Source organism: Balaenoptera musculus, chromosome 1, assembly GCF_009873245.2.
Source record: "Balaenoptera musculus isolate JJ_BM4_2016_0621 chromosome 1, mBalMus1.pri.v3, whole genome shotgun sequence".
Classification (NCBI taxonomy): Eukaryota; Metazoa; Chordata; class Mammalia; order Artiodactyla; family Balaenopteridae; genus Balaenoptera; species Balaenoptera musculus.
The window spans coordinates 134139669-134153159 of NC_045785.1; the positions used below are offsets into that span (position 1 = coordinate 134139669).

A 13491-nucleotide genomic window follows, 5' to 3' on the forward strand; every position below is an offset into this window, starting at 1 on the left:
TAAATTTCATTAAGAAAAGAGCTGCTGTGATGTTGATGTTTATTATGAATGATTGTGCTGTTTATACATAGCGCTAGGAAAAGTAAATAATATTAAGGCGTATATTTGACTTACCTAATTTGACCTTTTTTGTGTGCAAAGCACAGAAACGTCTTGGGGCACATACTATAAAAATATAAACCCATGCCTGTCTCTTAGGACTTGCAGTGTTTTTATGGTGTCATATGAGGCTTTGTTGAACTTAAACAGTATAAAATACTGACATGTAGTACATTTGTAAGTAATTATAAATAAGATTTTTGTTGAGGTATGCTTTGCTGTGCTTTTTTTTTTTCATGTAATGGGTTTTAATATGACAATTTTCATAGGATATTTAAATGACATTTTGATTAAAAGCAGGCAGAGAAAACTTTATTCTTTACTGTTAATTGTTTACAAATGTATTAATGTTTATTCCTGGTGTATTACCTCTTTTTCAGTAGATATTAACCATAAAATTTATATATTTGATACATAAGTTAGACTAAGGATACATTTTTTTTTAACGATTTGATTATTTTTCTTAACACTAGGGGGCACTGTTGATTTATGAATTCGTATCTAAATTAATCAGGCATAGAATGTGGAATGAAATGAAGACATTTCATTGCAAATTGAGTGTTGCCTTCAGAGAGAATTTGGATTATCAAGTTCATTTTGTATAGTACTGTAAATATAAATGATTCTTAATAAGATTCTTAATAAGAATAAATGAAGTTTATAAAATAAATACTGTAGATTGAAGGAAATTAAAGTATTTCTATGCTCTATTCATTTTCATATTGGTTTTCTAAATGGTTTTTAAAAAAATCATTATTTCTAATGTATTTCTCATTTAAAAAATTCTAGCACGATGTTTTGCTCTTAGCAGGTACTTAGGATATATCTGAAGAAATGAAGATAAATTTAAGATGTGACTGAAGGCTGCTATCATTAATAATAATTTTTAAGCATTTGAAAACCAACAACACGTTTTGCTACATCTAGGAAACATATTTTAGGCATTCTCATTCATTATTTCTGCAATCAGGATTTTGCTGATGCCCACCAACATGTATTTTGTGAGAGGTATATTTCTAAGGTTTTTGTCTTCTTTAATTAGAAGACTCCCTTGAATTTAAGCTTTGTGTGGATTCATTAGATAGTAGGCAAAGCGTGTGTCATTATAATAGCACTCTTACCATGTGTCAGCACTGTTTTAGGTGCTTTGAGTATATTAATTAATTTCTCCTCACCACAACTCTATGAAGTAGGTACTTACTGCTATCCCTGTTATATAGGTAAGGAAATTGAACAGAGAAAAGGCAAACAGTTTGCTGGGTTCAGACTTAAGAAGCAGTTTTTTTCTAGAGTTTGTGCTTCTAAATCACTGTCCTATATTGCTTCTCCAGAGAGAGGAAACTTAGCATTTCAAGAGAATTATTATTGATATTTCAAACTAAGTTTTTAAAGTGGGTATAATTTTGTAATGCACAGCATCAGGAATATAGTCAGTAGTATTGTTAATAACTCTGTATGGTGACAGATGGTAACTAGACTTATTGTGGTAGTCATTTTGTAATATGTAAAAATATCAAATCCCTATGTTTTACACCTCAAACTAATATAATAATGTAAGTCAATTACACTTCAATAAAGTGGATATAGTTTTTTTTGTTTTGTTTTGTTTTGGTTTTTTTTTGAAATTCACGTTCTTTTATTTATTTATTTATGACTGTGTTGAGTCTTCGTTTCTGTGCGAGGGCTTTCTCTAGCTGCGGCAAGTGGGGACCACTCTTCATCGCGGTGCGCAGGCCTCTCACCATCGCGGCCTCTCTTGTCGCGGAGCACAGGCTCCAGACGCGCAGGCTCAGCAATTGTGGCTCACGGGCCCAGTTGCTCCGTGGCATGTGGGATCTTCCCAGACCAGGGCTCGAACCCGTGTCCCCCGCATTGGCAGGCAGATTCTCAACCACTGCGCCACCAGGGAAGCCCGATATAGTTTTAAATACCTAATTTATAGACACTTAACCATTTCTCTTATGAAAAATATCATAGAAATTTAAAGTTGGAAAGGGACCTTACTCTGTTTATTTGGTCATTTTACAGAGAGGAAGAAATTCCCTCCTAGATAGGTGAAGTTACCAACACAGTGATATACAGCAAGTTATTTGTGGAAAGGGATTAGACTCTCAAGTAAACATTCTGACTTCCAGTAAAGTGGAAAAACTATGGTGGTGTGGAAAGAATATTTGAATAGAATTTTAGATGACTTGAATTTTATTCTTGACCCCTCATTTACCAGCCTGTGTCCTCAGAGGCTGTGTTTGTGTTATATGAGTATAATGATATCTTCCTCAATTAGTCTTCTTGGTAGTTGTGAAGATCAGTGAGATAATGGAGTAAAGATACTCAGTAAACTTTAAAGCCCTATACAAATAAATATATCATGTACTGTGGTATTTTTATAACATGCTCCATAATTATTTTTAATTATTCGTGATATCTTTGTAAACTACATTATCAACACTGCTAAACTTATTCAGTATGGTTGAGTTAAGGATGTCATTTAGATCTCTAAAATTTATTTCGTTAGACCATATATTACTTTGCCACATGTTTTTTATACTTTTTATTTTCTTAAGACTAAAAAGCCTTTTGAATTTTTCTTACAATAAATGAAAAATTATACCTTTGCTTTGCTGATAAAGAATGTAACAGCAACATGTGTTGAACACGGGCCATTTGGTGTTTCTGATCATTTGAAAATAGCATTAATAGGAGTGTCCTCAAACCGGATTTAGTGATTTAACTGAAGTGAAAAATCGAGTTTAGTAAATTTGGAGTATTTTATTTCTTGGCATGGTGACAGGCATGGGTTTCTTTTCTTAAACTTCCAATAAGACACACAGTTAAAGTTTTCTATTTATTTTTTACAGGAATAATAATGTATTTGTGGCCTTGGACGTGAAGCAATCAGTCTTCTGTTGCTGTTAACTACCGTCAGGGACTGATGTTGTGGGAAGCATGGACCTAATGAACGGGCAGGCAAGCAGTGTTAATATTGCTGCTACTGCTTCTGAGGTAAGACATTTAAAAAGTTTAGTTGTAAAATTTCTTACCTGGCATTCTAATTTTTTAAGCATTATGATTGGTCACAGATGTAAATCAGAGCTTGAGAAAAAGGGTTACAGATTTTTCAGTTTTCAAAAAACTATCTTCATTGTACCATCCATGTGTTCATTGTACGTTTTAGGAGTTCATCCCTACCTACTTCATATACTTGACAAATAATGATTACTTAAAACCCTTTCTTGGGTTTAGTTTTAAAGAATGCATAGAATTTCTTTTTAAAGTGTTTTTACATTTTATGAACCTTGAGGGCAACAGTACAAGTGGGGCAAAGAATGACATAATATTGACACTGTCAGATCCCTTGATTCCAAGCCGGTTGAAGGAGATCAAAGACCCATTAGGCTGGAATGTTGAAAGGGCTACTCTGGTGATGTAGCTCAGAGTGTTAAAGATGGAGATAAAGACTGAACTAGATGCTCACCTACACACCCCCCCCCTTTTTTTTTTGCTTTGTCTGTAATTCTAGGGTACTTGCCTGCTTGCCTTAATAACTTTAGTATTTAGCTTCTGTATTTCTCTTTTATTTTACTCTTACCATAGAGGATGAGAATAAATGTTTATGACACTTTAACACCTTGACCTCAGAGTTCCTTGATAACTTCATTTTGCCCAGGCCAATTACTTAGGCCTTGCTGTCACTGAAAATATTCTAAGTCAGTAGTTTCAAGTTATTTTTCTTATTAGATGATTTCTGTATTTTTAACTCTAGCTCTGGCTTCCCTTATGAATTTTATTAAGCATTTCTGATGGATGGACTTTTTACTTACAATATGAACAAAATCAGGTTACGGTGTTTCTATTCTGCTGCACTACCTGTAAAGAAAATAGGCCACCCCCTTTCTCTGACTTTTGTTAGTAGCATGACTGTTTCCTTAGCATCAAAGTTCAGATCTGTAGATTCGGCATTAACCTGCTTCCCCTTGCCCACCACACCCATTTTCACATCACAGCAGGGAGAGTCGGCTAACAAAACAGAAGTTAGAATCCTCTGTAATGTAATCATCGCGTGACATCTCGTCCTGCCACACTCAAGTGGAGAGGATTACACAGGGGGGTGACCACCAAGAGATAGAGATGCCTGGCAGCCGGCTTAGAGCCTGTCCACCACACCTAATCTCTGAGATCTAGTCCTTTACTCCTTATTTCTACTAGTACCATCTTAGTTTGGTCATTTATTATTTCTTGTCTAGAATGTTGTAGTGGCCTTTTATTTTGATCTTGCACTTCTATTCTCTGCTATTTTTGGTACATTTGACTGTAATTCAATTTTAATATTCTTAAAATACAGCTGTTATACTTTATTGTATTCCCAAACTGTCCATGGTTCCTCATTACCTACTAACTAAATACACATTCAGCCCTGCATTTAAGACTTTCATCAAAATGAGCCTAAATTTTCTTTCTAATGGATTTAACTGCTACTAATTCTCTATGTGAAATTTACATTCTAATGAAAGAATACTACATCTTGCTGATGTTTGTATAAACCCTTAGCCTTTTCTATTTCAAAAAATTAGGGAAGTTTTCTCCTGATTCCCTAAACAGATAGGAGCTTTCCGATTTTTGAAACTATCACTTAAAAAAAAAACATTTTTAATAATTTTTTCCATAAATTTATACATAGCTTTTCTTCCTCCTTGAGACAGGGATTATATATGTTTGTAAATATGTCTGTAATACATGTATATTTACATGGTATTTTTATGACCATATTTCTTGACTATGTTAAATGTATGTGTGTATATGTATAGTATATTTATGACTATGTATCCTGAAACATATGAGCTAGTATTACAGGAAACAGTACACAATTGTTTGTTAAATAAAATAGATCATTTCACTCATATAAAAAATTGTGTTGGCCTTTCTGAAAGTGGATGAATTACATCAGACCTCAGAGTAATATAATTTAGTATATGGGAAGTAAGGGGCGGGGGGGAAGTCTGCCTTTTAAATTGTCCTCCTGCTGTGGCAAGAAGATAAAATTAAAAATATATGTTTTCTACCTTGTCTTAAAATAAAGATGTGTTAACATATCAAAATGCAAACTTCTCACAAATATGAAAACCTCACAAGTACTTAAGGTACTTGATGGGTGATTGACTCCTCCTGTCTCTGCCTTCTAGACTTAACCTATGTTTAAGCTTCTGGTGTCAGTAGAGTGGTGGCAAACTTTTTTCAGACATTTAGAAGTGTCAGTAGTTTTTTAGTCTTGTTGTGAATAAAGAATTACTACTATGCCCTTAGTGCACATTATGTCTCAGTACTGCTTAGCTTCTTGTCATTACCAGCTTATTTATTGGTAGTGGGAAAGCAGATAGAAGCACATCACTCATAATTTTTAAAGCCTCTACTAATGGCTTGTAAGAAGGAAAAGAGGGAAATGATTACTAACTTTGATAAGCAATAAGATTGCCATTACGATTTGCTCACTTGTCTTGAATGAGTTAGAAACTTGGAGAAAATTACCAAATTATGTTTAAAATGAATGTATTTACTTGACAATATATTTATTATTTGGTAGTTACTGGATTAGTATATACTGCTTAACTGATGTCTGTTTGAATGCTTAACATGAATAAATTTCTATATTAGTCTTGGAATATAAAGTAACATTGTCAACATTCTGTAAGCTAGTCTTAGTTACAGAGATTAAGCACATGGAATAAGATACTATATATGAAATCCATTTATGAGACTTTGGACTTCTGCTTAGACACGTGAAGAGCTTGGAATTCATCACTCCTGTCCTCACAGCTTGAAAAAAGCTGAACAAACTGAAAACCAATAACTCATCTTAGCTCTATCAGAGAACTGATGTCACAGAGCAAGTTGACAGTGATGCCCTGAAAACTGGAGAAAGAGGCAAACACAGAGAGTCACTGTTTACCAAGAGCAGAATTCCCTGGAGCCAGGAAAGGGTAGGAAAGCTTACTGTAGTTGACAACTGCTGGAGGCAGTGTGTGGACTAGCTTGAGAGTTAAGAACTCCTGGGGGCTCAGTTTTAGGTCTCCCTCCCCACATTTGTGAGTTTTACCTCCAGGAGCCCCACCAAGTTCTCACAGTGAGGTTCAGAGAAAAATCCCTCCTGTTTCCAGCAGAGGGAGGGGAGAGTAACCATTTTGAAATATACTAGGGGGAAGTAATCCTCCTAAAATATGCCCAGCATATTCTATTCCCCACCTGACCTCAGGGGAGACTGCTTTACCAGAGCCTAACCTACTTGCGGAAAGAGAAATACCCAACTCCGGGCCCTCTAGCCTTCCTGTCTTACTTTCTAAGGGGAGTCCGGGGTGCTGAGAAGCACCTAAGGTCACAGCCCAAGGGCACAGGCTCACTAAAGTACCTGATTGTAGGGCAATGGAACACTTCTCCTCTTCCCACACCTTAACCACCACATCAACGGGGCTCCTGTATAATAGTAAAGGATCGCAGCTGAAAGAAGTGCAAGGCACAGACTCTTATCTAAGGAGGAGTTTCTAGAAAAACCCAGAGACAAAAACAAGGACACTAGAGGAAAGTGAAGGCACCTCTAACCACAACAAATAGTAAACAGCATAACTCCTATACAAATAAACGTAAACCCTTACACTAAAGGTCTGTTTGCCTCAGTTTCTGTTACCCACTGAATCAGGTCTGGCTTTCAGTAAATTTTAAGCCATGCTAAAAGTAACAAAAAAACATAGGCTGAAGAGGCAAAGCAAGCAGCACAGCCAGACTCAGATATGGCAAAGATTTTGGAATTAACGGACTGGGAATTAAAATAACCATGATTAATAATGCTAATAGCTCTAATGGAAAAAATTGACAACATGCAAGAATAGATGGATACTAGAAGCAGGGATATTGAAATTCTAAGAATCAAAAGGAAATGCTAGAAATCGAAAACGTCGTTCCAGAAATGACGAGTGACTTTGATTGGCTCACCAGTAGACTGGTGACCAGTAGACAGCTAAGGAAAGAATCAGTGAACCTGAAGACATGTTAATAGTATCGTCCCAAGCTGAAGTGCAAAGAGAAAATAGAATGAGGAAAATGGAACTCAATATTCAGGAACTGTGGGGCAATGACAAAAGGTGTAGCATGTACGTAATGGAACTGCCAGAAGGAGGAGAAAGAGAAAGGAGCAGAAGAAATATTTGAAGTAATAATGGTTGAGAATTTTCCAAAATTAATGACAGATCCCTTCCTTTGTAATGATTTTGATATTTAGTTGCTACTGCAAGGGAAGGAAAAACTAAAAATGAAGCATAATGACAGGTGCTCAGAATTGATGTATAATAGCTGGTAGGGGGCTTCCCTGGTGGCGCAGTGGTTGAGAATCTGCCTGCCAATGCAGGGGACACGGGTTCGAGCCCTGGACTGGGAAGATCCCACATGCCACGGAGCAGCTGGGCCCGTGAGCCACAACTACTGAGCCCGCGCATCTGGAGCCTGTGCTCCGCAACAAGAGAGGCTGCGACAGTGAGAGGCCCGCGCACCGCGATGAAGAGTGGCCCCCGCTTGCCACAAGTAGAGAAAGCCCTCACACAGAAACGAAGACCCAACACAGCCATAAATAAATAAATAAATAAATTTTTAAAAAAACAAAAAAAAACTCTCCTCAGGTCTGAAGCCCTCTGTAATATTTAAAAAAAAAAAAAAGCTGGTAGGTTGACATACATAATATTATACCTCCGTAAATGAAACTTTGGTTAGTTTTTTCTGCCACTGACTGTAGCCTGATATCCTACCACCATTTAACAGAGAGTGATCTAAATGTTCTTACAGGGATGATACTCTGATTTCAGCCAACTGATTGCAAAATACACTTTTATTTTGTAGTACAGATGAAGTGGAAATTTAACAGAAATAAGATTTTCAGGGCCAAAAGCCACCTTTTCTTCTACATATAGCAACAGCAAATTCAGAATTAAAGCAGAAAACGCTTAAATCTGTACTATAATAAGAAGAACATTATCAATTGTACTATCACAGACAGACATTCACTTAACAAACTAGACTGGGTTATTTAGTTAATGGAACTCTGAATGTTTTCCTGTGGTTTATGTTAGGAAAATAATTTGTCTTTTTCTTAATAAAAATGAGTTTTAAAAATTATAGATGGTTGTATCCTTCTCCCCTAACTACTTTTACCCCATTTGAAAATTATTGAACTTGTTATTGATAATATCTTTTATTTCTGTTGGAAATGATAGGATGTCAGGGTGAGGAAACAAGACAGGAAAACTTACTCAAGAACCTAAAAATCTAAAGTTGAGGTTAGATTTCAAGTTGCCCGACCCTATTCCTAGTGCCCTTCCAAGTAAGCAGTGTGTTCTGCCCAGCTTTTCTACAGCATTTGTTAACTCACTTTTCTTAGCTTTCCTCAGTCTAGTTTCCATGACACTTAACTGCAAGACCATTTTTAAATGGCTGCATTTTTTTTTTCAATTTAACAGAAAAGTAGCAGTTCTGAGTCATTAAGTGACAAAGGTTCTGAATTGAAGAAAAGCTTTGATGCTGTGGTGTTTGATGTCCTTAAGGTTACACCAGAAGAATATGCGGTAAGCCTCCCACCTCTTGTTCTCCAGTTTTTGCACATAATTTACATATTGGTGCTATTCAGTTAGAATTTGTAGGCCCAACAGAGGAGATTTAAAAAAAAAAAAAACTGGATGTGGGAATCGATGGGGAGAGTAGCACAAAAATGGAGCAAGCAGAGGAATGAACCCGAGAAGGTAAGAAAATCCATTGATGTTTTTAGAGCAGCTTCGTAAGTTACACTATCAACTTGGTAAGTAATAATAAGTATTTACCTTCATGGTAATTGCTTTTGTCCCTACCAATACCACCTCCCCAAGCTAACTGTACTTTATTGACATATGTAAGAAGTATTTTTACTTTTTCATAAATTAAAAAATTAAAGTTGAAGGCATTATTGCAGTATCATGAAGGATACCTAGAAAAACTTTTAATTCTTAAATGATATGTGTTCATTTATTTGTGCTATCTTTTTCCTTTAACTTAGTAGCAGAATATATTGATTTCCTGATATTGCATCACTCTTGCATTCCAGTAGTAAACTGTGTTTGGCCATAGCATGTTATTCCTTGTTATATTGATGGATTTTGTTTTACATCTGTAGCCACAGTTGAGATAGGTCCATGTGAAGTCCTTCAATATGAGTTGCCACTAGTGTAGAGTCAGTTACTTCTTATAAATTGGGAAGAATACCTTTTCATTAATGTCATATTTTATATTACTGTTTGAGTAGATATGATTTAATAGTCACAACAACACTGCTCTACGAACCAGTAGATCCAAGTTTTTTTTTTAATTTGGATTTAATGTATGACCATGTTCAAATTTTTAAAATTATTTTTTTTTATTTTGTAGCTTTACCTCATTTATCTCACAAGAAAATATGAATAGGCATGAGATAATTAGAAATAATTATATTTAATGATATAAGGGCTAAATTTTCATTTTCTTAAGCCCTTATAAAACTGGGATTTCTTTCTGGTAAAGATTTGAGTACTCAGTATGTTTTAGTACAGAATATAATTTTATTTGCAAATATATGTCACATTATGGAATTCCAAGAAACTGTAATTTTTTTACTTTTCATTTCAGGGTCAGATAACGCTAATGGATGTTCCAGTATTCAAAGCCATTCAACCAGATGTGAGTAGTTTTAAGAACTTTCCTTTAAAATATACAAGATGGTGAATTATAGTATCCCCAATTAAGAAGTTTTAGAAATGACAAATTATACTTTATATTAATTTTTAAATGTTTAAAGCTTTTGATGTAACTTATCTGTATATTACTCAGGCCTCAAAAACTCATGTGGCATTCATAGCTACACACTGTTGAGTCATAGATAGTACTGTTTGAATCATTTTGGTTGATTTGGCTTCATCACTTTACTGAAGTATCTATTTTACTGATGAGAAAACAGAATGACATTTGTCCCCGATACACAGCTAAGTGTTGGAACTGGCTTTCAGACTCTAAAAAATGATGCTTTTTCCACTCTTATCAGGTAAGATATTGATATGATTTTGTATCCCAAAACTAAGTCATTGATAATACTGACATATTCAGTACCATAAGATATTTTTTTAGTTCTTCTGGGAACAAAATATAGTATATTTGTTGCAGTATTTTCAAGTCAACTATAACATAGATGTTACAGAAAACATCTGTATCTTCAGTGGTATAGACAGTATTAGTCCTGTGTTTTTCAAGTAATTTACTTAATGTCTGAGTATCTCAAGTCTGTCACTTAACAAAATGAAAGGATGGGCCTGAATGATCTCTGAGTCTTTGTCATTTCCACAGCTCTGTGTTTTTCTAACTTTCCTCCCTTACCATGGAGGGCACCCTCAATAGAACCAGTAGTTTAGCAACAGAGGAAGAGGAACAATCTAGTCTATAAATAAGGCACAAACAGAAAATGGCTTTTTTATTTAAATGATAGTAACTGAAATATTCATTTCCTCACATCCCCGAACAAAACAAAGCAAACTAAATTCTTTATAAAAATTACATTTTTTTGCCTTGAAGTTCAGCCATCTTCTCCTTAGACATATTTTTTTCCTTTTGAATAAACTGCAATTACTATATTTCTGTTTCATACGACATTAGTACCATCCAGTAGAAATATAATGTGAACCATTTCTATAACTTTACATTTTCTAGTAGCCACATTACAAATTAAAAAGAAACAAGTAAAATTAATTTTCATAATTGTATTTAACCTACTGCATCCAAAATAATTATCATTTCAACTTGTAATCAGTATAAAAATTATTGAGATGTTTTACTCTCTTTTTTCTGTACTAAGACTTTGAAATTCAGTGTATATTGTATAATTACAGCACATCTCTATGTGGAGTTGCCACATTGCAAGTGCTTGTGCTTGATAGTCATTTGTGGAGAGGGGTTTGACATTGAAGATCTAGACAGTGACTATTACTTAAGGACATAAACTTCAAGTCAATGGGAAATTTTTATTTCCCTGGGACATCTAAGAGTGCTTTGTAAACTTCATAGAAGTGAACCTTAAAAATTCCCTTGACCCCACTTCCTGATCTAATTTAACACCAACCCCATTGATTTTTTTTTTTTAACCTAAGTATCTTATTTATCCATTCTCTCTCTACTCTGAACACCCCAATCCAAGACACCGTTGCAACTCAGCTGAATTACTGCAGTGCCCTCTTACCTGATCTGTCCACATCCACCCTGACCCTTCTAAACTTTCTCTATCCAATAGCCAAGGTAATCTTTCAATATGTAAATCTGCTCATTGGATTCCTCTGCTTATAATGCTTCAGTGGCTTCCTGTCACTCTGAGGGTAAAGACAAACTATCCTAATATCGTCTACAAATCTCTTCAAAGTTTTGCCTCTTCTTACCCACTCCAACCTTATCTTACACCTTTTCCACCTTTTTCTGGTCTAGCTACAGTGGTCTTTTAGCCCCTCTCACCACTGAGCCTGTGTACCTCCTAGTTAACTGCTACTCATCCTTCAGTTCTCAGATCAAGTTTGACCTTTTCAGGTGAGCTTTTCTTCTCTTCCTACAGGCTCTCCCAGCACTTCCTAGTTCTTCACTGGACTTGTCAGTTGCAGTTTTACATTTATGTGTTGTGGTTCAACAAGTATTTACTGAGTGTCTATTCTGTGCCAGGCACTGGCTTACAGCACTGAAGAGACTAAAATTCCTGCCCTCATGCATCTTACATTTGAGTGAGGTGAACTAGTACTGTGTCATGAAAAACATCGAACAGCCAGAAGAGGATAGGGTGGCATAAGGGCAGTGGGAGTTGTGATTTTTAGGTAAGATGGTCAGAAAGGCTTCACTGAAAAGGTGCCATCTGAGAAAGACCTGAACGAGGTGAGAGAGCAAGCTGTACTGGTGTTTGAGGGAAGAGTGTTCCAGCAGAGAAAACAGTACTGATATTTAGTACCATAAGTTTCGTTCTTAGTTCTTTTGGGAACAAAATATAGTGTGTTTGTTGTAGTATATACAAGTCTGCAATGGCCCTGGATACTTTTCATTGTACCTTTTATTTTATGACTTTATAATATGACTGTGTGTTGTATTTTAGAGACAAGAAAAAAATCAAGGAAGGCATTTTTTTTTTAAAGGAGACTAACATTTATTATGCATCTACCCATTGTAAGCCATTTATTATGCTCACATAAGGGTAAAGATTACTGGTGTGAGGTGTGAAGCCCAGGGCAAAGGCCACTGAGCTGCAGTGAGTGAGCGCGAGGATCTAGTAGAAAGTGAGAGAGGTAGAGAGGGCTGGATGGCACGGTGCCTTGAAAACCATTACTCTGAAAAAGATAGGAAGCTAGGAGAGGGTTTTGAGCAAACAAGTGACATTTTCTGACTTGGGTTTTAAGTAGCTCTTCCTGACTATTGACCAGGGTATGTGGGGAAGCAAGCCTGGGGGTGGGGAGGGGCTGGTACCAAGGACTGAATCGAGGAGACCAGGTGAGAGATGGAGGTGGCTTGCGTCAGGGTGTGAGGGGAAGAGGTGGTGAGAAGTTGTCAGGCACTGTATGTGCAAGAGGAGTCAAGGATGATGGCAAGGTTTTGGCCTGACACCGGACACATGTAGTTGATAGTCTCTGAGATGAAAAATTGTTAGGATTGTGTTCATAGCTCCTGGGGCTGCCATTTATATAGAATAGACTGTGCAGTGTAGCCTGTGGAGAAGGGCCAGAGGAGCAGGCCCTTGAAGGAAGAGCCTGAGTTCAGCTTTGGACATGTTTAGTTTTACCTGCCTGTTGGACAGCCAAGGAGAATGTTAAGTTACGTAACATATACTAGCATATATTTTCAGTTCAGACTGGAAATGTAAGTTTGGGAGTTGTCAGTGTAGGGATATTTAAAGCATAGGTGAGATTACCAAGAGAGTGAAAATAGATGGAGAAAAGAAGGGACCTATTTAGAGTTGAGGAGGAGCTAACAAAAGAAACTGAGAAGCAGCAGCTGGTGATTGAGGAGGAAACCTAGGTTAGTGTGAAATTCGATGAACCAAGTGAAAGACATATTTTTAAGAAGGAAGGCGTGATCAGGTATAAAGTGGTGTTAATCATGTGCTTATTTGTTTATTGCTTGCCACTTCTGCTAGGTTTTAAGCTACATGAGGACTCTTAGGACGGATAATTTTGCTTTTACTATTTCATCTGTCTGGCATGTAGTGGGAACTCAGTATTTAGAATGAGAAAATGAACAGTGTTTAGTAAATGTTTGTTCAATGAGAGAATGTCTTAAAAAATTGAAATAGGAACCCTTGGAAGAAACGATGTAGCACCAAAATATTCTTATGTATCC

General features: G+C 36.1%; 1 protein-coding gene across 4 annotated transcripts in view; it reads left to right on the plus strand.

Annotated features, from left to right (window-relative positions):
- Positions 1–13491, plus strand: part of RALGPS2 (Ral GEF with PH domain and SH3 binding motif 2) — a 166794-nt gene that overhangs the window by 43098 nt on the left and 110205 nt on the right. For all 4 annotated transcript variants that reach the window (XM_036833986.1, XM_036833743.1, XM_036833827.1 and 1 more), the window contains 3 exons: positions 2958–3102; positions 8595–8699; positions 9769–9819. In XM_036833986.1, the coding sequence (XP_036689881.1) occupies positions 3046–3102; positions 8595–8699; positions 9769–9819 (213 nt within the window). In that variant the 5' untranslated portion in view covers positions 2958–3045. The remainder of the gene's footprint in view (positions 1–2957; positions 3103–8594; positions 8700–9768; positions 9820–13491) is intronic.